The sequence below is a fragment of the Pyrgilauda ruficollis genome, unplaced genomic scaffold (genome assembly GCF_017590135.1).
Source record: "Pyrgilauda ruficollis isolate IOZ18807 unplaced genomic scaffold, ASM1759013v1 scaffold16, whole genome shotgun sequence".
NCBI classification, from domain to species: Eukaryota; Metazoa; Chordata; class Aves; order Passeriformes; family Passeridae; genus Pyrgilauda; species Pyrgilauda ruficollis.
In genome coordinates, this window is record NW_024514764.1 from 8,490,507 (window position 1) to 8,516,119 (window position 25,613).

The following is a 25,613-nucleotide window of genomic DNA, read 5'->3' on the forward strand; positions in this document are numbered from 1 at the left end:
CATTAGCTTTGACTTGTGCAAACCTGTTCTTTAGCCATGCATCTCTGAGTAAGTTGAGGTGGGTGAAAGCAGACATGAAACACTTCTATAAGTGTTGAAATCAGCAGATACAAAAAAGTGTATTATTCATCAGTTCAGGGTACTGATTTCTCTTCCCAAAGGATGACAAATATCTGTGAAATTACCCTATCTTTACATCCTGATGAGGTGTATACACTTCTGAGCTTCATAAACTGTTGCTATGCAGGATCATAACTTGTGGGAAAGCCAGTTGGTCCCAACAAGTTCTAAATTTTTTTCATGTTTTGTTTTGGTGATGGTTTGCATTTGCATTTTTAAATCTGACTCTAAAATTCTAAGAGTAGAATTCCTCCCTGTGCTTGCAGGGAATTCAGGGTGTACATAGAGTAAGGAGTCTGAGCCTTATAAAATAAACAGCTGTTTAGAAAACTCTACTTAAAAAGTAAATTCTAGAAAAAACCTGATTAAATGATTCTTCAATGCAGGTAGCATTACTCCAGGTGAATGAAATTCAGCACTTAAATTAGGCTTTGTAGTAAGTGTTTAATGTAGATGAGAGGGCTCTTTGTGCTGACACTGTCACTTCATGAATGTTTTCCAGCCAGTTCAAAGTTAACAAATGCTAAGATTTGTTAGTGGAGAAGTTTGATTTGTATCTTCTAGCCAGTGGAGGGGGGGTAAGTTCGCAGCGAATGATATTATCAATCTGAAAAATCTGTGAATCTGAATATAAACAAAAATTAACATTGTCAGTTACTCCTTAAGCAGATAAATTCAGATTTCTATTTAGTCAATAATAAGTGCATGGGAGAAAGTAAATAACAGGAAAAATGTTTACTTTGGCCATTTTGAGGTGGAGAGGCTGAGGTGGAATGAAGGAGTATCAAGAAAGGGGAAAAATAATTTCTTGTCATTACTGTGGCCAAAAAAAGTAATTTTAGATTTAAATATATACAAGAGTCATGTATCTAATACCTGCACAAAGGCTGAATCTCACCACACATAAAGTCTGGCCACAAAAGGTATTTTCTATGGTAGGGAGCTTTAGAAAAACATTTGGCAGCTTCACGGTCACATTCACATGCCATTTTTTGACATGTATCTTCTAGTGAGTCTGAAAGAAAACACAGTAAGTTTGATATTAGTCTGAAGAAATTAAAAATCCCCAGTGGACTTTTACCAAGAATTGCTCCCTCATGTTCCCTATTTGCAGTACAAATGCTTACATTTCAAGTGCAATAGGAACTGCACTGAGCTTTGGTCAGACTGAGAACCTGTGGCTCAGTCAGTAATCACTGACAGGTGAAAATACAACAGCCGGATAAAGACTTAAATACTCTTCCAGTTTTTTAATAAAGGAACTCTGATAACTGATCTCTGCTTAGAAAGTGGCATGGGACCCTCCCTGCTTCCCCTCTTGCTCTAGTGAAACTTGATTTTGGGAAGATATTCCATTCACATACCCTTTATAATCTACTATAGCATATAGCATTAAAAATGATATATGGGATATATACATGGCATGTAAAGGTATTCCATGTCCAGCCTAAACTGCCCACCTTTTTTTATTAAGGCATGCAGTGAGAAGTTAGGTAAAGTGTGTTTGTGTGACAAATCCATGTCTTGTCATGTTTGTTTTATAATTGTAGTGTTGTAACGGAACAGATTTCTTGGCATGAGTGTTTCTTCTTGGCATGAACATTTTCTTCTACAGCCACGTATTTTGGGTTCAGTGTGCCAACCCAGAAGTGTGTGGTTTTTTTCTCTCTGTAACTGTCTGTAAACTGAAGAATCCTTGATTACATTTTGTCTGAGTGTTTACCATTTTAAAAGCTTAGCCAAATGACTGCTTGAGATTTGTCCAGGAGCAGAACAAGTGTTCAGTTTTGTGAATGAAAATTCAAATTCTGCCATGAAATGGAAGCGTTCTTAATGTATATGTGTTTATGCTGCAGCTAGCTGCCCTAAGAGCTACTCAATAGCACAGGTGGCATGAACAACATGACAGGATAAAAAATGAAAACTGAGAACTATTGCTTCTTCTGTTCTTCTCCTGGTATTGCTCCAGACTTTATCTTCTCCATGCTATGCCAGGGACTTGGTTTCCTGACACCATGCCTGATATCTTGGCCAGTATTTTGAATATTGTCAGGAGCAAAATCTTTACAGCCAAATAAGGGTGGACTGTAATGTCATTAATTAGTGTGAGAGAGAAGATGTTTTGTCCATCTGGGGCAGGGAAAGATGTGAGTAAGTAGAGATTCTGAATGAATTTTTTACTTGGGCAAAGTAAAAATTGAATGTGAAGGAGGAAAGGAAGTAATGTCCAAACTTTCATTTGTTTTCAGGTCAGGCAAATTCTAAATTGAATATGAAATGAGAGGTTTTTGTGTTCTCTGTAAATGGCCAACTGTTGCCTTTAAACCGTGGTAGTCAGAAACTCAGACTTGTTTTAAACAAGTTTATGTAAGGGTTTTTGCATTTCTGTAGTGCACATAATAACCAATTTTCAAGCTCATTTGCATTCTAGGTAGAAGTATAAAATTATATGCAAATTAACTGACAAAGCACCTCATTTTAAAAACAAAACAAGCAAATAAAATCCCAAACAACACACAAAAAACCAATAAAAGCGTGACAACAACAAGAAGAAAAACCTTGTAAATATTGGGGGCTTGTGCCAAGCTACAGTTTCAACGAGTCTTTCAGTATATCAGACAGCATTTGCTAAAACTTTGGAAGTCATGAACAAATAATGTAAAAGAAAAGCTGCATTTTCCTGTTAACCATTTTTTGGGGCTTTTCTTTCTTTGTGATCTCTTTGTCCTTCCCTTAGCATGGCAAGGATATTTTGGAGCAATCAAAAAAAAATTATCAGGATGTGGTCAGCAATCTGTTGCAGTTTGTACACTTGAGTTATGTAAATATTTTCAAATTAATATTTGTTAATTTAACTTCCAGAAATAAACTCATCAAATATTTTATTACCTCATTGTTTGAAACTATAACCCATAATTAAGAATTCATTCATAAATTGCAGCCATCAGTGCAACTGATCAGGGATAAATGTGCCAAAAACATGTCCCTTATAAACTTACAAATTGTGGGAAATATTTTCTTCTAAGTAGGGAAAACCTCCTTTTTAAACTGTTAAAATTTTCTTGTCTCCTATTGGTACTTGCTCTCCAGGTGGAGACTTGCAGGGAGTAGCATAACGTGTTCCTCAGCAAATGTAAAAGGATGGTTGTGGTTGTGCTTTCTAAAAAGGTAATAGATGCTTCTAGCTCACAGTTTTGTTTGCTTATGTCAGAGGGAGGATTAAGAAAAAGAAACTGCATTCAGTTGATTGGTTTAGCTGTGCTTTCTGGAGGCACAGTGTATCCTGGCAAAAAAAACATCACAAAAGGAAGGTAAACTAAGAATATTACAGTTAATGAAGAAAATACCTTTCTAATGAGATAATTAGTAGAATTAAGAAACAACCAAACCAAACAAATAACCCAACACCAAAAAACTTCCAAGTGCTCACTCACCACACACAGCGGAATTGTCTTTGCATTCCCAGTGGTAACTTTCAGTCTTTGGCTGACAACCTGCTTGTTCTGCCCTCCCATAGCAGCAGTCGTGGTGAAAGCAGCACCTGAGAGGAACAGAGATGGTGATTTATGGTCACACACTCTGGGTGGGCTTTATCAGTGGGTTACTACAGCTGTGGAATAATGAAACAGTCAACATCAGTGAGTGTACAAACATTACCTGCTCAGGAACCAAACCAGGGTAATGGAAAAATTTACTATTTTTTCATGTAATAAATGATGAGAAAAATGTCTGATATACATTGAGCTAATTGAATCTTCAGAGCATTCTCTGTTATATGTGAGTATGCTTTTCTCCTAGCCCCTTCCACAAAATGAAGCTCATTATCAGAAAATTTGGAAAGTTGCTCAAAATTATTATTTCAAAATTGTTCTTGTCATAATTGGCACAAAGAATTTTTAGGCTTTCTCTATGACATTGTGAAACTGAACAGTACAGGTAAGAATTAATGGCATTTTAATGCTTAAAAAAGGCATTAAAATATACTGGTGTAGTGTCTCTGGTGTGGAGTCATTGCAAGCCCAGAAAAGCAAGGAGAGGAGGTAACAAGGACCTGAAATTAGGCAGCTTGTAAGTTTTTGCTGCAAACTAATTACATCCTTTCTTTTTGACTTGCTGGAAGAACTGGGTGTATCCACAAAGAATTCATTCATTCATTCATTCATTCATTCATTCAGTTTCCTCCTGGCAGACTAAAACCATCAGATTACAGTAGGTAGATGTTGTTTAGGTTGCCTGAGGAACTTGTGTCTGCAATAGGAAGAGTTAATGCTGTGAGCTCTCACTTTGCAATTATTGTTTTTCCCGTGCTTATTAAGTAATTACTTGGTCATTCCCCACAAATCATTGTGTAAAGATCCTGTGGTACATAACAGTTGAACAACACAGCTCAGTAACTCCTTTTCATGCATAGAAATTTTTAAAAACCCCAAACTGTGCAACAACAAAACAAAACCAAAACGAAACCCCAAATCATCTTCTTGTCAGTTAATGTTCAGTTATAAGTTACATTGATGATATCAGTATGCTGTGATTTAGTACTAAATGGGAAGGTTTGGGTTTTAGAATTATTTTTCAGCAGGTTGAATTTTGCATAATTCTTATATATTATTTTGAATACTAATGACATGGAAGATAGTAAAATCAAAATATTTACTACTGTCTTTATTTTTTTTAATTTTTACTTTAGATAGCTTCAATGTTTGAACTTTAAAGCTTCTCCAACAAAACTTTAGTTATTTAGCTCTTTGCTGAAACACAACAGCAAAGATTCAGTTGTACTGTGAATCCTGTACTAATGCAATGAGAATTTGAATTCAAGGCAAGATTGTGTAGATCTACAGCAACACATTTTGAATGCCTCAGAGTTTCTTAGCAATCTGAGCTGTATTTAAACTCAGTTCCCTCTCTCAAACAGGCCAAATTTATATTTTAGTCCTTTTATTTGTCATCTGCATTCAGTACTTAATTATTCAGATAAATAGCTGCTCTCACCAGTCTACTCTGTCCTTGGGCCATCCTTTTCCTCCCAGGCCACAGTAGCATCCGTAGCGCAGGTAGGCAAAGGGAGAGCGCCCTGTGGTGCATCTGATGGCTCCAGCCAATTCCAGAATTCCTCTTCGATTTCTCAAATGGGCTTCCCCAAAAGTGCCTTTATAAACTGTGGAAGAAAAACTATTATTGAATCCAACATGCAACTATAAAATAGTTGGGATTGTTTGGGTTTTTTAAAGTATTGATAATAAATTACAGTACTTGAAAATAATCCAGTTTTATTTTTGGCACTTTGGGGCCATGCTGCCTGACCCAGTCCCTTTGTCCCCAGTCCAGAGTGAGCAGAATACTGAACCCTGAGAACAGCTGCAGTGGTTTTCTCCCATGGAGGCAGTGTTCAATGGCAGACCAGTCATTTCCAGTCTTCCAGCTGGTGAGGGCCAGCATGTGTTGTGTGGCCCAGGCCCACCCAGTTGCTAAGATTAGCTGCCTCAGGGTTGTGGTGTTTTCTCTTTAACATAACGTGCAATTTTGCCCATATTATTTTGTAGGATGTAGTGCTTTACATTGGAAGAAAAAGGTCCTTTATGATAGGGTTTTTGTTTTCCTGATTTTTAGACAAAGCAGCCAAATTACTGGTGGGGATGGTGTGGTGGATGTAAGGAAGGGAAATGAATGGGTGCTTGGAGTTTTTCCAGGGAAATTAGAAAAGTAGGGTTTTGTTATTTTCCTGTTTATTTTTGTTTGGGGTTGTTGTTGTTGAAGTGATTTTCACTATTATTTCTCCAGAACAAAATTTACTTTAGGAACTATGATTATGCAGTTTTTATATAATCTAAATAAGCACATAATCTATTATAATAGCATAATAGAGTAACCTTTTGTAATAGATTATATCATAATAGATTATATGATTAACTATAATCAGTTAATGGAAAATCTGACAGAAAAAATACCAGTCCCAGCACAGTTGAGTAACTTGAAATGTGTGGGATGCTGGTGACCTCTGGCACTTGTAATGTCATGAAACAGTGGAATTTAAACACCTCATGAAATCACCTCAGTAAGAAATTCAATTGGTTTGTGAGTGAGAATGGTAAAAAAAAACACTTCAGGAAGAATCCTGAGGCAGCATCACTTTCCTGACTGGTGACCACTCCCAGATCTTGTCTCTCCTGGTTTTTGAGCATGTGAGCTGGGGGCAGAAGTGTTGAAACAAGGGTGTTTAAACTTGCACATACAGCTTTAGCCATTGATTTAAAGCAGTCATATCCTGAGGAATTAAGAAAAGCTTCCTTGCTATGTAGTCGATTGCAGTTTCATTTCAAAACTGCTGAGTTAGCCCTAAATTTCCTTGCTAAGACAGTGAACAGTATCTGTTGTGCATGGCTTCTGTTCCAGAACATTACCTGTATGTTTAGTGTGAAATTTTGGTTCTGGGTAGCAGAAGCATCCTTTTGGTTATAAACAAATTCATTTTATGATAGCATTGAGAGCTTTATCTTCATTGTCAGTACAAGTTCAGTAAATTCTGAGCTGAAAACCCTGCAATAAGGCTGCAGCATTACAAGTGAAAACTGGTTATGCTCTTAGTCAGTAATGGTTACTCTTGTAGACAGCCAGTAATGTCTGGAGGATCCATGGTTAATGGCAAAGCTGTGTTTGCTCTGCATGACCTTGGGGATTCTGAAAAAAGTGAAGATTTTTACATTGTGTCTCAGTTCCTGGTAACTGGGGAAGGATGGTGTAGGAGAGATACAAGTCAGGAAGAAGAAAGGAAGAATTTCCAAATCATGTTCCTGGTTTCATCTGAGAATTGTTTGCTAACTTGGGACAATTCCCAGTCCCATGATTTAAATCCATGACAAGTAGAAGTGATGAACTCTCTGATGAACTCTCTGACCTGAGGAGCTCAAGTATAATATGCCATGTGTCTTAAAGAAAAGAACGTAAACTTTTTGTCCTTGTAATATATTTGTGTTACAGCATCTGGACATCCAGTTGTAAACTGCATGGCATAGATACTCTCAATATGATACTCTGTCACAACAGCTTTATGAGCTGAGTTAATAAAAGCAATGAAATACCATCTGAGAATGCACAGAGCTATGGAAACAGAGTATCAATATGATGATGATAGTATATGCTGTTTTGTGGGTTTAAAAAGAATTTTTAAGCTGTTCTTTTAAAGACTAAGGGTACAGAAACATTTTTTTTTTAATGGTAAATATGTGTAAAATTTCCTTTAGGGATATCTCTATGCAGTCATAAGGCTCCAGTAATTCAGAACTTGAAACTTGGGAATATGCAGACTTTCTGATGCATTTCCAAAATCTTACAAAAAATAACTGTATGCCTTACAGAAACCTTAGTTTTTGCTTAGCTTTTTACCTCTTGTTTTATAAGCCATCAGGAATGGCCTTTTTCACCTCACTTTATTGCCCAGACAACTTACATGCTATCTCCACAAACTCTGGTCACATGTAAATTTTCTGAAAGGTTAAATTTGCCTGTTTTGATACTTTGGACCAGTTGGGAAACAGGTAAATTGCATTTCCCGTGCTCCTCACTGCCCACGGAGTGGGTGACTGAGGTGCCTGACTCAGAGCAATCAGAGCGCAGCCAGGCTCTCTGTAATGAGCACTCCAAGCTGGCAGAAACAGTGATTTCATTGGTTTCCTTAATGTTCTTCGGAGGTTTGTCCCATGCAAAGGATGAAGTCTGGAGGATGATCAAAATGCAGAAGGAATCAAAGGGCAATATGAGGTCAGGAGGTAGAATTGGGCCAGGGAGCTTGGGGGGCCCTAAGTTGGCCCCATTATTAAGCACCTTACCTTATGGGCTTTAATCACAGGACTGCCTTCCCCCAGACCCTGCTCCATTCTGTGCCCAGAATCTGTTCTAGGAATTAATTGAGGCTCTTTTCTTTAGGATCCTGCTATTTGCAAGATTTGCTAACTGTGTAGGAATGTATGAAAAAAACTGCAAGAGAATCTTTTACTTAAGGCAGCTGATTGCTATTCTGGAAGATAGGATTTTATCCTTGCAGCTGTCACAAAGGTTCAGCATGAGGTTAATTTAATCACTTTAAAGCAATGCCTATTGATGTTTACAAATAGTAGGCTCCCAACCTGCTGAATATGCTGAGGTTGGAGTACCAAGCTACCACAGCACTCAGCAGAACCAGGATTTGATTAGTTGGAGTTCCACATAATTTTGTGTAGTTGTAAGTTAAGTTGGGTTCTACCATGTCACCATGGGAACCTAAAATTAGAGGATGCTTTTTTGTGTCAGCCCACATACATATCTGAAAAAGAGGGACGATATTATAGTTTCGGAGAAATTAGTACAATCAGATACTGTACTGATGAATACCTCAGAAAACCTACGAGGAAATGGACTGTGAATTGTTCCAACCAGTCTTTAACACTGATTAATAAATAGGATGTAGGAGAGAAAAAAAAATTAAATATTTGCAAAGTGACTAATTGGCTGTGTGAAGGTGTGAGGCAGGGGTCCTTTAATTACATTCTCACATCATAACTTATTCATGAAGACTGATTCATTTTTCAGAATAACCCAATTAGGGTTTTGTAGGCGATCTCAGTCCTAGCAATTCCTGCTTCTGAACTGCTTAGTAACTCTGCTCCGTGACAGCTCACTCCAATACCCAGAGAAGAGCGGGGTAAAGTTCCTGCCTTTATAGAAAGATTGGTATTGCACGTGCAAGCTGCAAACCGATTTCAAACACGGAACTTCATTAGCGGAGTTGAACATTACTGATGAACTTTACAGAAGTAATGTGCACCCCTGCAGCCCTGCTGCCATGTGCAGGTGCGGTCCGAGCACCGGCCGCGCTGTCGGTGCCGCTCCAGCCGCCGCTGGCAGCGGCAAATCGGGGGTTCCCTTGGGCGAGTCCCACCCAGCTGTGCCCGAGCGCTGGCCACCTGTCACAGGGACTGCTCTCCGTGGGAACACAGGCACCTCCCGTGAGGTGAGGTGTTTCTCCTAACACTCCTTTCTCTACCCCTCTTCCCACCTGCCAAGCTCCATCCCGCCGGGTCCGAACAAGGGAGCGCCGCTGGACGCGGCCGCTTCCCCGCCGGGAAGGACCGTGTGGATGCCGAGCCCCGGCCCGGGGCCCTGCTCTACTCACCGGCCGCCGGCAGCAGCAGCAGCAGCAGGAGCGGGGGCAGCGGCGCCATGGGCAGCGACGGGCGGGGGTGCGGGTCCGGGCAGCGGCGCTGTGCTCGGCAGCGGAGTGTGTAGGTGTGAGCCGCAGCCCGGCGTGCCGGCTATAAAAGGCTGCTTTCTGCCCCGAGCCGGGTCCCCCGGAGCCCAAGTCCAAGCTGTGCTGTCCATCTGGCCAGAAGGGAGGAGCTGCCGCTGGAAGAGCCGGCGAGAGCCGGGACCTGTCACTCGGGCAGCGGAGCGCGGTGCGGGCACAGGGGGTCACACGCCGCAGCTCTCTGATGGGGGCCGCCTCTCCGCTCCTCCACACCTTCCTGCTCTGGCAGCTGTATTTTCTTTTTGAATTACAGCAGTTCGTAGGTAATTTAATCCAGATCTAGAAGAGGAAAGCAGGAACTGTGTTGTAAGTTAGTCTGGTGGTTAATTATAACCAGTGCTGAAGACGTGCTTTATCTGAGTCTGCATCAGCCAGACTTCATCTACTGATTGCTCCTTTCCTTGGATGACTAAAGGACAACCAACTCCTAAACTGGTTACGGATATTTGTAGCTTGATAAAAACTTTTTAATTGTACCTCAAACAAATAAACTCTCAAAGTGAGTAATTTTTTGTACATTGCATATTTGTATATTTTCCCCTTTCCAACTCTTGTATTATTTTGCAAAACATACAACTAGGTGTCTTATTACAATCAGTTTCATTGCTTCTCTCAACACACAGACAATACTACTTGCTTTTATGTGATTTTTTTTCTGTATTCATACTTTCCAAGTGTTTCTTCAGACCTTTTATTATTGCACTGAAACCAGTGCATTTCCTGTCAGTTGTTCAAGCAATCAGGAGCCCTGAAATTTAGAGTATTAATTATGTGTGCATGTGTTTTGTCTTGTGGTGCTCATACTTTTTCTTCTTTCTTTTGGCATTATTATATTCCAGGATATTACCCCCATAGGATCCCATTGAGGCCTACACTCAATGCTAGGATATGGAAAGAGAAATAAAACTAGTTCTATTTATGGAACTTACAAATAATTTTTTATTTGTCATGTCATCTTACTATTGGAGAGAAGCTGGTAGTTTGGTGGGGGGTTTTTGTGAATGGTATTCTCATCAAAGAAATAAAATCATTTTTTCATGCACATACTGAGGAATAATTGTATTTTTGCATTAAAATGCTCTGATTTCTGTGTTATAACATTTGTCTTTATTCAGGAGAGGTAGAAAATCATATGTGATATGATTCCAAGAGACAAAAAACATGTACAGACAGATTTGTTTTTGTTATGCTCTCATTAATCCAAGCTCTCTGAAATGTTTGTCTTGGCACTGAAGTTAGGGGAGCATGGGATAAATGTGAAACGTTGATTGGAGGCAGGATATTGATATGCCATTGTACACCTGGTGGGCCTTTGTGCAACTCCCTGCAGAGCACCAGGCAAGGTGTGGCAGCTCAGCCAGGACTGTGCATGGCACTTTGCAAGGCAGAGGGTGCCTGTGGGAACTCCACACAGCAGAAATGAGCAGGGTTCCCACCAGAGTGCTGGTGTTCTGCAGAGAGGGGAAGGTTGCTGGAGGCTTCCTGTGAAGCCCTGATGGCTGCAGTATCAAGCAGCTGCAGGTGAGGTGTGCTGGGACAATGCTGCCAGCCTGTCCCTCTCCTTCCACCCCTATGCATGGCTCTGGCCAGCATGGGGAGCACAATTGCCCCAACACAGCTGGAGTGGAATACGAGTGAAGTGGCTTGTGTGGCAACCAGAAAGGCTGCTTGTGACCCTTATATGTGTTGGCAGAAAACTCATCTATTGGGGATTTTTTATTTTTTTTACATTTTTTTAAAGATTTTGTTGCTATTGCCATCAACTGGGTCAGGACAATTTTCCTATTACTCATGGAGTCACATCGCTAATTACTGTTACTCTGGTCTCGTACTGTCACTTATACTTCATTTGTTTACCGACTCTTCCGGTCAATAAGTCACACCTATTAGAACACTTTAATGGTGTCCGAGAGCTGCTTAATGAAACTTCCACTTGAACACTATCCCATTCAGCATACCATTGCATATGACAATGAAAACAGTATCCAAGGGAGCAAGATGAATTACATTTCATGTTGTTCTTCAGGATGCTGACTGATGCAATGCGTTAGTGCAGCTGATATGTTTTTCTCTGAAGAAAGGAAAGTAACCTTATAACCACTGAAAAATCAAATGAGACTGAAATGCTCAGATGACAGCTGCTTCTATCAGAAAGTACACAAAGATGTGTGGGGACAGAAACTGTATATAGTGATGAAATAAGGAATGCAAGCCATGAGTTCTGATTCCTGTGAGTATAGTAAAAGTTCAAAGGAGAACATCCAGTGAAATTGGTGAGAGGGGAGGAAATCTGATAGAAGGAAATACTTTTATTGAGGCAGAGCTAGATTGTCCAGTTTATTGCCAGGCATATGGCTAAGAAAATATACCAGTAACAGACTGGAAGTTCCTATGGATTACAATGATGGAGTCATGTTTTTAAAATTAGATTTGGTTCAGTTTAAATTTCTTAATTAAAAACTTATGTAGCAGTGTAGACCTGTCATTTCTTTTTGTAGTGTTTCTTCTCTTCTATTTGAAGCACTTGGAAACTGGCCTAAGTCCTATGTGACAAATGGCATTTTCCCTCTTACTAATGAATTCTTTCTGTCTGTCAACTGAAGCTGTGCAGGGGTGGGGAGAAGCATTTGCTTTTCAAATGTACTTTCTCAAAAAAGGCTGCATGTGCCTTATGATTGCTTTAATTGTTTTTAAATCTGAGAAATAGATTAGTATAATTGAGACACATGGCTGTACTGAGGAACACTGTCACAGCATAATACTGTTATTGGGAAACTTGTTAAATGAGTTCTAAAAGCCTCCTTTCTCAGAGTCTGGGATTATGTACATGCAGGAAAATGGCAGGCTATAATAACCCAAAATGTTAAAATGTTTATGGAAAGTGCTAGAATGGTCTAAAATATAGTTAATATAAGTGCAAGTTATCCACTACCCTGTGATCAGGTGAAGGTAGTGATCTTCAGTGTAACAGTAGATTTACTGCTGACTTAACAGCTGAAAAGCTGTATTTTTGTAGAAATAATAGCTCCATTAAAATTTGTATTTAGTAACAGCAGTTATTTTTCCTGAGAAATGAAAAAGCATGGCACCTACCTTGGTCAAATTTACAAATACTCTGCATTTAACTTGTTGTGAACCAATGTAGTGTTGCTGCTGCTGAGTACAGAAGTACTAGGGTCTGTAGATGTCTAAGCAAAGTCCTAAAAAATGCCTACAGCATTAAGCATCTGGCATTTAAGCCATATGGCATACCTGCTGCCTCACTGAATTAATGAACTAATAAAGAATGGTGAAAGAAATTATTTTCCCTGTGTTAGAGATGGGAATGGAGGCAGGGTGATTTACTTAAGGTGCTTATGATGGCTGTAGCAGAGCTGGAAAACAGGAACTTCATGTTTTGCATCCCAGGTTAAGTCCCAGATTGGGTTCTTCTGTGGCACTGTCTCCTGGAGGAAAATAAGGAAAGAAGCACGTGCTTTACTGTGAGGGTATCAGAATAATTAGAACTGAAGAGTTGTTTCCCAGCAGTTAAGTCAAATGACTGTGTTTACTTGTTGCTACACTTGGTAAATGTCTCTGAGTTATCCCACATCTTCTTAAACATTGGATTGGGATATAGGTTTTGCCTGGAATATATCCTTTACAAGTGCATGTTCCTTCAGATACTGAATGTCCACGTAGTACACAACTTCTTTATCATTGTTGTCTTCATAAAAATACCAAAGCAAACAGCCTTAATTATCTGAGTGTTTGGAAACATTCAGTGCCTTTGTTCCCATTTTTGGAGGTTTGGCTGGGTTTCCTCACTTTCATGTCCTTCCATCTTCTCTTAGCTCCTTTTCACAACCAGTGCTTCCTGTTTACTAGTATTTTCTTCAGCTCATGCTGTTGGGAGATGTTTTCCCAAAGTGTACAAGAGTTATAAAGCCAAGTTTGGAGAGACAACCTCCATGTGGAAGATTAGAAAACATTCTGCTAAGCCAGTTTATAGTATTTTGCAATGTACATGTATTATCTCAAATAATAGTAAGTTCTAGCATACACCACAAAATCTAGCTTTAAAACTCTACCAGCCTATAGCATAACTTGTAAAGTCTCTGGTAATAGTAAGTCTCTGAGTAGCACAATATGTCCCAAGAGAATTTTGGGGGTCATGTCTGTAGCATTGTCCTTTCCTGCCCTTTAGGAGCAACGTTACTCTCTCCATGCTGCAAAAACACCATGTAGTGTGTCACTGCCCATAACAGACAGTTGTGTGCTGGAAAGGTTGTTATTACAGAAATGTTCTTGAAACTGCTATTATGTCTGCAGAAGAGCTGAATTACTCCTACAGTTTTCTTTTCTCTTCCTTCTAGTTTTGTTTTTTTTCCTGATCCCCATTCTCCCCTCTGCTCCTCTAGTACAACAGCTGCTAGCACAGATCCATTCCATCCACACAACCACCCAGGCAGGCAGTGAGATTGCAAGAACGTCCTCAGAGCACCACATATTTACCAATGCAGTTCTGTCCATTTTTATGGCATGGAAATATATTGCCTATCTTTGAGCAAAGGCACACACTGGAGATGCTGGGGGAAGACTCTATAAATAACTTGCAGCTTGCTTAGCTCTTAGGTTCTGACAGTCATCTCTGCCTTCCAGATTTGCACTCTCTAAGTCAAGTTCTACGTTCGACATTTGCATCCAAAAAAAGACTCATGGCCTGCTTCTTGTGGAACCCAGGGCTACATCTTCTTTTTATATCTTGAGAAAAAAAAGACTTGGCAATGCCGTGTGTGCATGTTTCTAAAACAAAATTTGAACTCTCTGAAAGGATATTTGACTTGCTTTCTTTATATAGGTTACATCACCTTGGATTCTTGAAATGGCTGATGTAATGACCAGGATGATGGGATAGAATGACCTCTCAGCACATTTGTGGGTGATACCAAATTGGGGGGAGTGGCTGATACACTGCAAGGCAGGGTGGTACTCAGACAGACCTAGTCAGACTGGAAAAATGAGCTCTTGGGGACCTCATGAAGTTCAACGAAAACAAATGCAAAGCCCTGCAACTGGGTTGGCACAACCCCCCAAGTGGGACAGGCTGGGAACTGACTGGATAGAGAACAGCTTTGTGGAAAAGGAGCTGAGGGTTGTGGTGGACAAACTGAATGTGAGTCAGCTGTGTGCTCTTGGAGCTAATGTGCCCAGCTGCCAAGTGGGCTCAGTACCACCAGTAGGTTTGGAGGGAACTGATTCTTCCCCTCCATCTGACACTTGTCACATCACATCTGGAGCTCTGTGTCTCATTTTAAGAAAGCCATTGACACACTAAAGCAAGACTACCACACTGCTCAGGCAGCTGCAGTTCATGACATCCAAGAAGATGAGAGAGCTGGATTTGCCCAGGTTTAAAGAAGATGGTGAGTGGAGATCATCGTACTGTGGAGCACTTTGTAAAGGAAGGGTGTACAAGAGATGCAACCACATTTTTCCCAGAGGTGCTCAAGAAGCAACGAGCACAACCTACAGCAATTCAATATAGGAAACTTTTTTAAGGATCAAATACTGAAACAATTTTCCCTGAAAGGCTACGGCAACTCCATCCTTCCAGATATACATAACTCAATTCAACATGACTGAAGGCAACCTGCTTTAATGGGACCTGCCACGAGGAGAAAGCTGGACTAGAAAACTTGTAGAAGTCCCTTGCCACATACATGATTCTGATATTGTGATGTGATAGCAGATATCTTCAAATTAGCAGTTCCACCCTGCCAGAGAAGGAGACTCCAATATCACTTCCTTTTGCCTAAAGGTTTTTATGAAACCATGGCCTGTAGGCAGGGAAGGCAGTAGGCCTGTTCTGCAATAACAAATTAATTGCTAATAATTTTTTCCATATATCACCAAGTAAAATATGCAAATGCACTGAGGAAATCATCTGTGCTGAATTCAAAGAGACTTAAGATTTTGCCTGCTTTTATTATCTAGGCAGCTTTGTCACAAACAGAAGCAGTGCCCTTTTCATACTTGCCTACCATTTTCACTCACTGTTATGAAATCCCATTTCTATGCCTTTGTCCTTGTTGACCATTTCTGAATTTTCTTCCAGTTCTATTTTTAATGAGACTGGGGGGAGGCTGCAGAATTGAATGCAGTATCCAGGGTGGAGGCAGAACATGCATTTATAGAGATTACATTATAGAGACTATATTTCATTTAAGAGAGAAGAAAAATGAATTCACAGTTCTGTGTAACTTTTACCGTGTCTGCTGGCTTTTTCATTGTCTCTAAATGTTTTTAAATGCTTGAAAACAAAATGAAGATATTTTCATTACCTGTTTATTTGTTCACTTCTTAGTTGTTGTGTTGTTCACCCTCTCAACAGTGAACACCCTATTGGTCTGGTCTGCTTGTCTTGCAGCTTTCTTTCAGGAGCATCTGTGCAGTTTTATGGTAACTGAACCCATCAGGATAAAATCCCTAAATAATGTGTCCATCAAAGGAAAGGTGAACAGAATGTAGCCCTTGATTGTTCTAGGCTAATCTGCACAAGAGCCCTCTGTCTTTAAACACCATCCAGACTGCTTTGGGAACTGGGAAGTTACTAAATTTCTTGTTGAGGGTCAAAAAATCCCTAGAAGTACTGAGGGGTAGGGAACACGGGGATTAGCTAGAGAATTTAGGAGTAGGAAAAAAGTGAGTATAGGAAAACCCATATCTTAAGACATGTAAGATCAAAAAGGTGCTGAATAGTCCTGAAGAACTGAGTATGTGTAACTTGTCAACTAGGTTCTGAATTTCTCATCTCCAGGTCTCTGAAATTAAGTCCTACTTTTATTCTTTGCTTTTGCAGAGTGGCTGGGATGAGGAGTAATTGAACCAGAGAACTGTCAGCACTAAGACCATGATTTGCTATATCTGAAATAAACCAGATACTTCAAATCAGCCACAAGATGCAAGAGTCATTTGCTGAGAGCATGCAGAGTGCCAGTGCACAAGAGGAAGGTTGATGTTCAATAAAATGTTGTTTAGGCACCAGGAACTGCTTGATTTTCAGAGAGAAGTGGGGACTCAGTATTGCGTTGGAAGGCAACAAATGCCATGGGTACTATACAATATAAACAAATTAGAACTATTTATATAACCTATAATTATAAAGAGTTAGGCTTATGCTTCTTTGGAGTATCAATTACTGTCTTAAGAATACATATTCCTAAAACAAAGAAAGATTTTATAATTCTATAGACTTTGTATTTCCTTTAAAAAGATCAGTCATGGACAAAAGAAGACATATTCAGGACACTTACGAGCAAAAGACTTGTAGACTCATTGCCACAAAGAGCTAAGGAAACAGTGGAATGTGAAGGAAGTTGCTGAATTGAAATCCCAGTACCTTCTACATGTTACAGTGCTCAGGGAAGATGATATTTAACTCTTACAGAGTTCAATGAATTTTCAAAGACAAATAGAACTGTTGCATAATTTCCATAGTACAGATTGAAAACTAGCACACCAAGGGTTTGGGAGTCTTCAGACTTGGTCATTCTTTTTGATTTTATTTAAATACAAGGAGGATGATCAGCTGGTGACTGAGCACCAGAACAGATTGCCCAGAGTGATTGTAGAATTTCCCTCACTGGAGATATTCCAGAACCAGCTGGATGCAGTCCTGTGCCATGTGCTCCAGGATGACCCTGTTTGAGCAGGGGAGTTGGACTGGATGGCCCACTGCAGTCCCCTCCAACCTTACCCATTCTCTGACCTAATCCAAATACGTAAATTGCTTCCTTGGTTCAATATAAAAGAAATTCCTCATGGTGATACTGTATTTACAGAATTTCATTGTGAGCCATCTAGAAAAACTCTTATCTACAGATCCTGTGACTAATAAAGTTCATACCAACCTAAACAAGTAGAGCTGCACTCTTAAATAACATGTATGAAGACTATTGTTCCTACATATAAAGGAGAAAAGGTTTTAATTGCATATGAAATGCCATCATAAAATGAAAAGACCAAATGCCATGAAATGGCAATATACCAAATACCAAATGCCTCCTTGCATTTACTATACAGAACAAGGGAGTTTGCTGTACTGTGTGTACCAGGCCTTGCTAACTGGCATCAGGATGTGCAAGACAGAAAGGAAAAAAGGGAGTGAGGAACCAGTCTCAGCAAAGCTTAAAAATGAGGTTTTTTTTTATCTTCAGCTGCTAGGGGTGTGAATCTTACTAAACAGATTTAAATTCTTCTGAGTACTTATCCTACAATACATGTATGTAGCATCCAATCAAGGGTGATCTCAAACCAGCAGTCAAAAAGTGACTGTTGGTTTTACAAAGTAAAGTAGCTCATTCCTCTGACTCATTCTTTGGTAGCTTTCTAGTTTCAGGTCTAGGTTATAGCCTTCACTGATTAACCTTTTAAATAAACAGACATTTTCTCAAATAGCCATATTGCAGTCTTCACAAAAGTCTTTCAGTTGGTAGGTACTAAATATATTTTACCTTTTTAGGGTGTAAACCAGCACATTTTAATTGTGTCTCAGTTACTTAACCAAAAGTATCTTCATCTAAATCATGCTGAATGATAAAAATTTTGTCTAGCTTTTTGTGACTATGATACCTCAAAAGTAGGAATAATATGGTACATACAAAATTTTATGCTGACCACATTCAGATTACCTTTTAAAATAGACAGCTTATGCATACTTGACATTTTTACTTCACAGAGCAAAACAGTTCTGCATACAGAGAGTATTCCGAATTTTATGTGTCTGCACATAGGATCTGCATACTGAAATGTAATGGTGATTTGACGTTGCTGTGAGGGTCACAACCACCCAATTTCCCAATTCTGTTTGCAATTCTTTAATGCCACATTAATATTTTAATCTTCCTCTAGTTATCTTCCCTCTCAGAAAGAAGAAAAGATAAACCCTTATTAGTTTATGGACCATGTAATCCCTAGGAAGGATTTGCCTGGGACAGATAATCTTCACTTATGTTGAAGTCTTATTTAGAATGGAGGGTCAACTTAATTACATAAGCAGGCCTAATTTTTATTCTAAAGTTTTTTTATTCTAAAGCACTAGATTGAATTTTTGTTTAGATTGGTTCTTTCTGACAACCACAAAAAAAATACCTGTATAGTTTTTATCAAAAAACCCAACAGCCAATACTGCACATCACTCTTCCAAATGCACAGATATTCACAGATAATTGTGTGCAGAGATGCTGCTGAACATCCATTTTCCTCTCATCAACTGGGCTTTTTCATGTATTTATTTTTGTTGAAGCAACACACAATTTGTCTATGGATGTGTGCAAACATGTTTTGCATATTCATACAATAAAGTTGAATTAAAATGTAAAGGAATGTAAAGGAGTAAATTCTCTGTAATGACTTAATTCCTGTTCCCAGGGGAGGGAATGCATCTTAAGATCTAAATAACACAAGCACTAAATGATCACTTCTTTCCTGTATGGAGAGAAACATTTTCTACCATAGCACATATATTGCATCCCCCCTCCCTCAGTTTTCTGTAATCTGCATAGTTAGCTGATTACTGCACAACTGGAAGGACTGGAATTAGGTGGGTGCTTTTATGATCATTATGACAGCAATTTGAAGGAAGAGGAGGAGCTGCAGCAGTCCTAATTTTACTTGAAATACTGGATTTAGAAACCTATGAGAGAACACCAAGCATCACAATCCCTTGGAGAAGGGCTGACCTCGAAACAAGTGTCACAGCTTACTGCTGTGCTGCTGCTTTCAAGTTTCTGGTCTTTGAATTTTGCTTTTCATCACTTTTGTCCTGGCCTCTGCCCATCATCTTTTTGTTTTTGGCTTCTTAAGACACTTGTCATTTGTTCAAGGAGCTGAAGGTCAGATCATCTGATCTGACTTGTATGCCATAGGCCCTGAAATTTCTTATACCAGCCCAAGTAATTTCTCTTTGAGCAAGGCATATTTTCTACCTGCTTAAAGCATATAATTAAATCTGGAGTCACACAACATTAGAAGATAAAGAACTTCCTGTTCTGTTATCAGAAGAGCATCTTGTAAGGGGCCTGTATCTGGAAAAAGGCTGAATGGAGTAGGCACCAGAGGTAGAGACAGGCCAACCTAATTAGGGAAGGATTTATTTAAAACTGATTGACTTACTGTAAAATGGGACTACAGACATTCAGAGTGTGTCATATTTTTATAGTAAAACCAAAATTTAATAAACACAACTTTTTTATCCCCTCAGAAAAAAGGCAGACTGTTAATTGAAATATTTATTATAAGCAATAATTTGGACCTTTGAGAAAAGGAAGGAATGGTAGTAAGTTCAATAATAAAATGTTTCAACTGACAGTCAGAGAAGGTTTAGTCTTCAGAAAATATAAACAGCATTAACAAATAGGTTAAATTCTGACCTCAGTTAAACCAGTACATAGCTAAAAGGTAACAAAAATGTATAAAATTATCTAATGCCCAAGATTCAGCAGTTTACAGAAGAAGATACATTTTAAAGTAAATAAATAATCACAGCTGCATAAGTCCCTTTTTACAAATTTAACTAGTGAGACTCAGGATAACTGAAGCTCTCTACAAAGTCAGTGGCAAGACGAAAATCTGAAGAGCCCAGCTGCTTGTCATTTTCTGTGCTAAAGTGTGCTAGTTCTGCTTATTGATCAAGAATAACAATGCTGTGGTTTTAAAGAAAGGCTGACATGCCCAGACTAAATGAATATAGAAAAACCTCAGAAGGCAGGCAACATTTCCTTTTAAAATAGCTTCTAACAATGCTTTAGTATAATTATACATGCTCCAGACTGAGGTTTGGAAGAACGTTAACTCTCCTGTCAATCAAAACCCTTCTTTTTATGCAGCCAGTGGGTGGGGTGCCATATTTGAGAGTGCAGCATTCAAGTTAAAACCTCAACCATCCAAGGTTTGTTTTGAGTCTTACAGCACACAAACCCAAACCTCAAATTTTGTGAAAACCTACACTGCTAGAAACACAGAAATGGATTTATAAAACAGATTTCAAAAGCATGCAAAAAGTGAAAAGTTGATTAGAATGAAGTATGAGAAACAGCAGGACTCTGCCTGTTGTAGCAACTTCCATCTTAATGGCAGTGCAATTCTGTTGCAACTACAATTGTTTCTTAAAAACATTACTCCACATACCCATGTCCTACCTTGTAATAGCTGTGGGGACTAAGACTGTGTGAAAGGTCTTGCTGCTCCATCAGTGCCATTATGGGTAATGGCTACTGTAAACTCTGTGTCCTTCTGGATTCTCTTCCATACTTCAGAACCAGAACTCCAGGAAGCCATAGATACTGTGTTAGTCTCTTAGTCCACTGTCATGGAACTCTCATCACTTCTGATAATGCCAGTTTGTATATAATCTGTACATACTGGGATGCTTCCAATCCAGCTGACAGCTGCAGTTATGTCAGCACTACTAAATTAGGTAGTGCTAAAAGAGTAGCTCACACTTGCTTCCCAAAAGTCTTGGGCAGTGTGCTTACTAGGGAATACTGACTCTTTCAAGGAAGAAGAAAATGTGCTAACTTTATTTTTAGATATATTAATTTCTTCAGAGTAATTCTCTGAGGAATCACTCATTTCTAAGCATAGTGTTGCTTATATGGCAAATCAATTTTAGCCCAAGATTTTGTAATTTTAGGGTCATATTGGTTTGAATGCAGGACAGAGGGATGTAATGTGCAACTCTTTATGGAAAATACTTTCATAGGGTATCTATGGCAGCATTCATAGTGTCATGGAATGGTTTGGGTTGGAAGGAACCTTAAAGATTATCTTGTTCCAGATAATAAAGATTATCTCTGTCACAGGCCCAGGGACACACTCCACTTGCACAGGTTGCTTTAGGGATGCATTCCAAGAATTCTCATGTCTTCCTGTTCTACTTGTATGATTTCCTTAAAATGCTAATCATTCTAGCTGGAGAAACAACAAATAAAATACTCTTTACCCTTTTTGTATTTTAAAACACTTACTTGCCCAAGAAGAGTCAAGAATTGAAATGAAGATTGCCAGGAAGGAATGAAAGGTGAATTCTACAAAGTTTAATCTGGAGAGGTGTGAGTGTTTTAGGAGGGTGGGAGGACTCTTTTTGCCCCTGCCCTCTGAAGATGTATTTTGGATCCTGTATTTTGGTAACAATTGTAAAGAAAACAAAGAAAGCTCTTATCAGTTTGATGCTCAGCAATATAAAACCAGAAGTATGTACATTGAATGTGTCAACTAACTTCATTCTTCTTGTGTTTCTGCAGAGGTATTTTCTTTGAAAGACCCTGGTCAAGTCTGGCCACTCCTTATTTAAAGTTTTATTTAAATTTAGAATTATTCAGTGTATATATAAAATTGTTAGTTTTGTAGCATGGCTTTTGTTTCACTACAATTCAGGAGACATTATTTTTCTTTTTTTTTTTCAGTATTTTCTGCAACATGAGAAAACAAAAAGCAAATATTACTGTTAGGGACTTCAAACTCCAATTGCTTGCAAAAAGTGTCAGAGGTGAAGATGAAGAATTCCTTAAGTATGTTTTTATACACAGACAGCTTGAAGATACTTTGCCATTTGGATGACTCCTTGACCTTTTGGAGTAAGTATGACAGTTAAGATAAGCTGATGAATAAATGCTTATCCTGTTTGCAGGAATTAGGGTATTGGTCTATAACTGAGCATCATGGTGGCATTCTCTATAGAAGGCCTGAGCTTCCTCCATAGTACATGGAGAGAGTTGAGAATTCATAAGAGCCAATATGATCATTGGGAATTTCTGTTTCAGCCACATGGATATGGTTAAGCAAGGAAGAGAGGTGTAACATTTAACCTCTTTGACCTAAGACTGCAGGGAAGCAGACTCAGTGCTGATGTGTTAATAGCTTTCAGGATACGAGAGAAACAGTTTAGAGGCTTTGAAGATGTTTAACCTACTTAGCTCACCTACAAAAAGGATAATCTGTTTGCCAGCTTCGAGAGGATTATAAACAACCCTTAGCAGTCTCCTGCAAAACTTGCTTTGGAGAGATCATTCATGCTCAGAGCAATCTATCTCACCAAGTGTGTGATTTAGCACTTCATTGTGGCTCAAAACTGAGCCAAACTGATTGTCCTCATGCACCGGGCTTTGGTTCATTTGATAGAGCTGTCTCAGAGCATGGGACTCCTTTAGGGAATAAGACAGGAAGGTGTCCTCCAACCATGACATTCAATCTGTGTGTTCAGACTAAAGCTATTCCAAAGTTAACCCCTGAAATGTGCATTGAGGCTCAGCATTCAACAGCTACACAACATTTGCTTTATGAAAGGGCTTCATTTGGATGAGTCTGCTTGCACACAGGCATGAGCACGTGCAAAACCAGCAGCACCAGCACCCACCTTCCTCTCTGGTCGCTCTTGGACAGCTTGTACTAAATATACACTCCTAAAAGGAACACTAATTTTCCTTTGACATTACAAGAGATTGAGATCTTCTAGATCTTGGCAAAGCTAAAAACCAAAGAAAGGTTTATTCTGGCAGGAAACTCCCTGTGGAGAGAGGTATTCCCCAGTGCTGCTGTGTTACTTGGCAAAGCACAATTCTTTAACTGAATTAGACAACAAACCATTGTTTCCTCCTCCCCCATCTTCTTTATGGGCACATTTAAACCTTATATATAACCTGTGATAGAAAAGAGATCAATTCACTTTACCCCTATTCCATCATTCCAGTTATAGCAGAGTTCTCTAGCATTAAAGACCTGTTGTAGTTAACCTCTAAATAGAAAACAAAGCAATGTGGACAAGGTCAGGTGAAAAATCAAGACATTGAAGGTAACTAAAACATAGCTCTAAAATACGGCTGCAATGAGCATTATGCATTGAATAAAACACTTCCTGAGTTTCATAGGAAAAACTAGCAGTGCTAGCATAGTGCTAGCAGTGGACGCAGTGACAGCCTCTGTCTTCCAAAGGAAGTAATCAGACACACCTTATATTGCTAAATTAGTCAGTGCAGCCACAGTTACAGAAAAGCAAATGATAAAACTGAGACGTGATGTAAACAGCTGAAGCTCATGATAATGGGTTAGCTAGTTACAACAGTGAGGTAAATATTATATTAGCAAACAGGTCAGAAAATAGGTGTAATTTTCCTCACCTTAATCTCCAAAGCCTGTTTATTACATACAAATAAGACAGCACTTCGGAGAAAATGGATTAGAACAAAATAATCAAATAACGTAGGACATAGATTGTTACATTTAATCATTCCTCACTATAATAAATAACAAGGAAAAAAGGATTCTTTTTAAAGGGTAGGAAAAGTTCTAGGTTTTTTTTTTTTTAGAGAAACTGAAAAACTAACATAATATTAACAAAATGAGAAGTGTCTCTGAAAGAAGAATTGACAAACTAAAAACATTATGTGCTTATCCTGCACTTTCAGAAAGGATCCTTATCTTACTGGACATGGAGAGAGAACTGCTCACAGAACTACCTGAACTTCTGACTGCTCATTACCTGTAACAGCTGGGATAAATAAGTTATGTTTAAATCAAGAATTGAAGCAAAGTATATATGATTCCTATTGAAATACAGCCTTTTTGTCCACACAGATACATTTCTCCAATTGTAAGAAATTTTGCAAATGTATGACTCTCTTAAGCAAATAGTAAAGCACCTTAAAAGATTTACAGATCTTCAGAGTATGCAGTGTCAAGGCTCAATAAGGTAGAAAACTGAATTTAATCTACTAAGAGCCTGCAGAACAGAACTTTTATTTGTATCAGCCTCTCAAATTTATTTACTCTTTACTATTCCTTGTTTAAATTAATACAGAATTTTTTACTTCATTTTTAAACCACATTTTCAAAGTTCTTTCTGTGTGTGGCTCGGCAAACAAATCTTGAATTTCATAGTCCAGCAAAAAGCTTTATTTGCAAATTTTTACCTACTTTGGACAACTAATGCTTAGGAAGTCTGTTTTAGCTAGGCACCTTGATTGTAACAATTAAAATATTAACTACTGCATTTTTAGAACAGCATGCTGGAAGAGATGTTTTGGGTATTTGCTGTAGAGACATTTTCAGGAATGGCTCCAGTTTTGCCCCTCCTCCTGTCCAAGTGTGCATGTCACCATCAGGAGACAGTCTAATCTGTAACAGCACCCACAGCCAAACGATTCTGTCTCTTATCCTCCCCCCGCCAAAGTGAGTGGTGCAGTTTGATTTGTTGCCAAACACACTGAGAGGTTTGAGTACCTTAGATACCTCAGAGAGTAAAGCTAGCTGGAGAAAAAAAGCTGGATCGATCTCCCACCTGCCCATTTTAATTGTTACCACCCTTTAGAGAAGGTTTGAACACAGAGACTGGCAGTACCCCACACCCTTTTTGTTTTATTTCTGGCTAACAGAAGATCTCTAACCAGTCACCCATTTAAAAAAAGGTTTTGTGTTTTTTCTGCTCGCATCTTCATTAGAGCAGTCATCCATGACTTTGTCACAATGCAACGTGTTTTACTCATGACTCTCCTCCCAGCTGTCCTGAGGCCTGAAGCTAATGCTCCTGATGGCGGCTGGCATTCACATTGCAGCTTAGCCCGCTTAAGTCTGCCACAGTCTGCCCTCTGTGTGCTCAAAGTCTGCACTGAAGCGGCTTTTTTTTTTTTTTAATTTTTTTTTTTTTTTTATTCAATCCATCTTTTTTACGTTGCGCCTTCCAGCGCAGAGGAACCGTGTTCCTCACCTGCCGTGGGCCGGGTCAGACGGCCCGGGAGGGACTCGCTCCCCCTGCCGGCCCGTGGCAGCGAAATTCCCCCGCATCGGTGACAATCCAGGCGAGGCGGTAACGGAGTGGCTCTTTACCGGGGTTAATTTTTGCCGCAGACTACACTGAGACATTGAAATCAATCCAAGGTATTATCTCTGGTAAAAGATCTACAGGTGTTTCACTACCTTCCACCAATTTCAACAAAATTTTAACATGCAAGAGATCTAAATTTAATTTTTTAAATGCTAAAGAGTTTCCCAAGGAAACTAAACCTCGGGCTCATACCACAAAAGTTACAGTTTAACTTGTGCTGTGGCTGTTTTCAAATACTCTGCTCCCCCTCCACCAGGGTCAATCTCCCAGCCACAGCAGAAATCACGTCTCTGCCAGGGCAAGAATGGTATGTAAAAGGAACTGAACTTCAATAGTTGTTAGACTGACAAGTCA

General features: G+C 39.2%; 1 protein-coding gene across 1 annotated transcript in view; it reads right to left on the reverse strand.

Moving 5' to 3' along the window:
• Positions 1–62: 62 nt before the first annotated feature.
• PLA2G10 (phospholipase A2 group X) overlaps positions 63–25,613 on the reverse strand; it is a 29,077-nt gene continuing 3,526 nt past the window's right edge. The window contains exons 4-9 of the mRNA XM_041462200.1: positions 12,746–12,846; positions 9,269–9,679; positions 5,113–5,278; positions 3,555–3,661; positions 997–1,135; positions 63–744 (exon numbers count right to left, since the gene is read on the reverse strand). Coding sequence (XP_041318134.1) covers positions 723–744; positions 997–1,135; positions 3,555–3,661; positions 5,113–5,278; positions 9,269–9,317 — 483 coding nt within the window. The 5' untranslated portion in view covers positions 9,318–9,679; positions 12,746–12,846 and the 3' untranslated portion in view covers positions 63–722. The remainder of the gene's footprint in view (positions 745–996; positions 1,136–3,554; positions 3,662–5,112; positions 5,279–9,268; positions 9,680–12,745; positions 12,847–25,613) is intronic.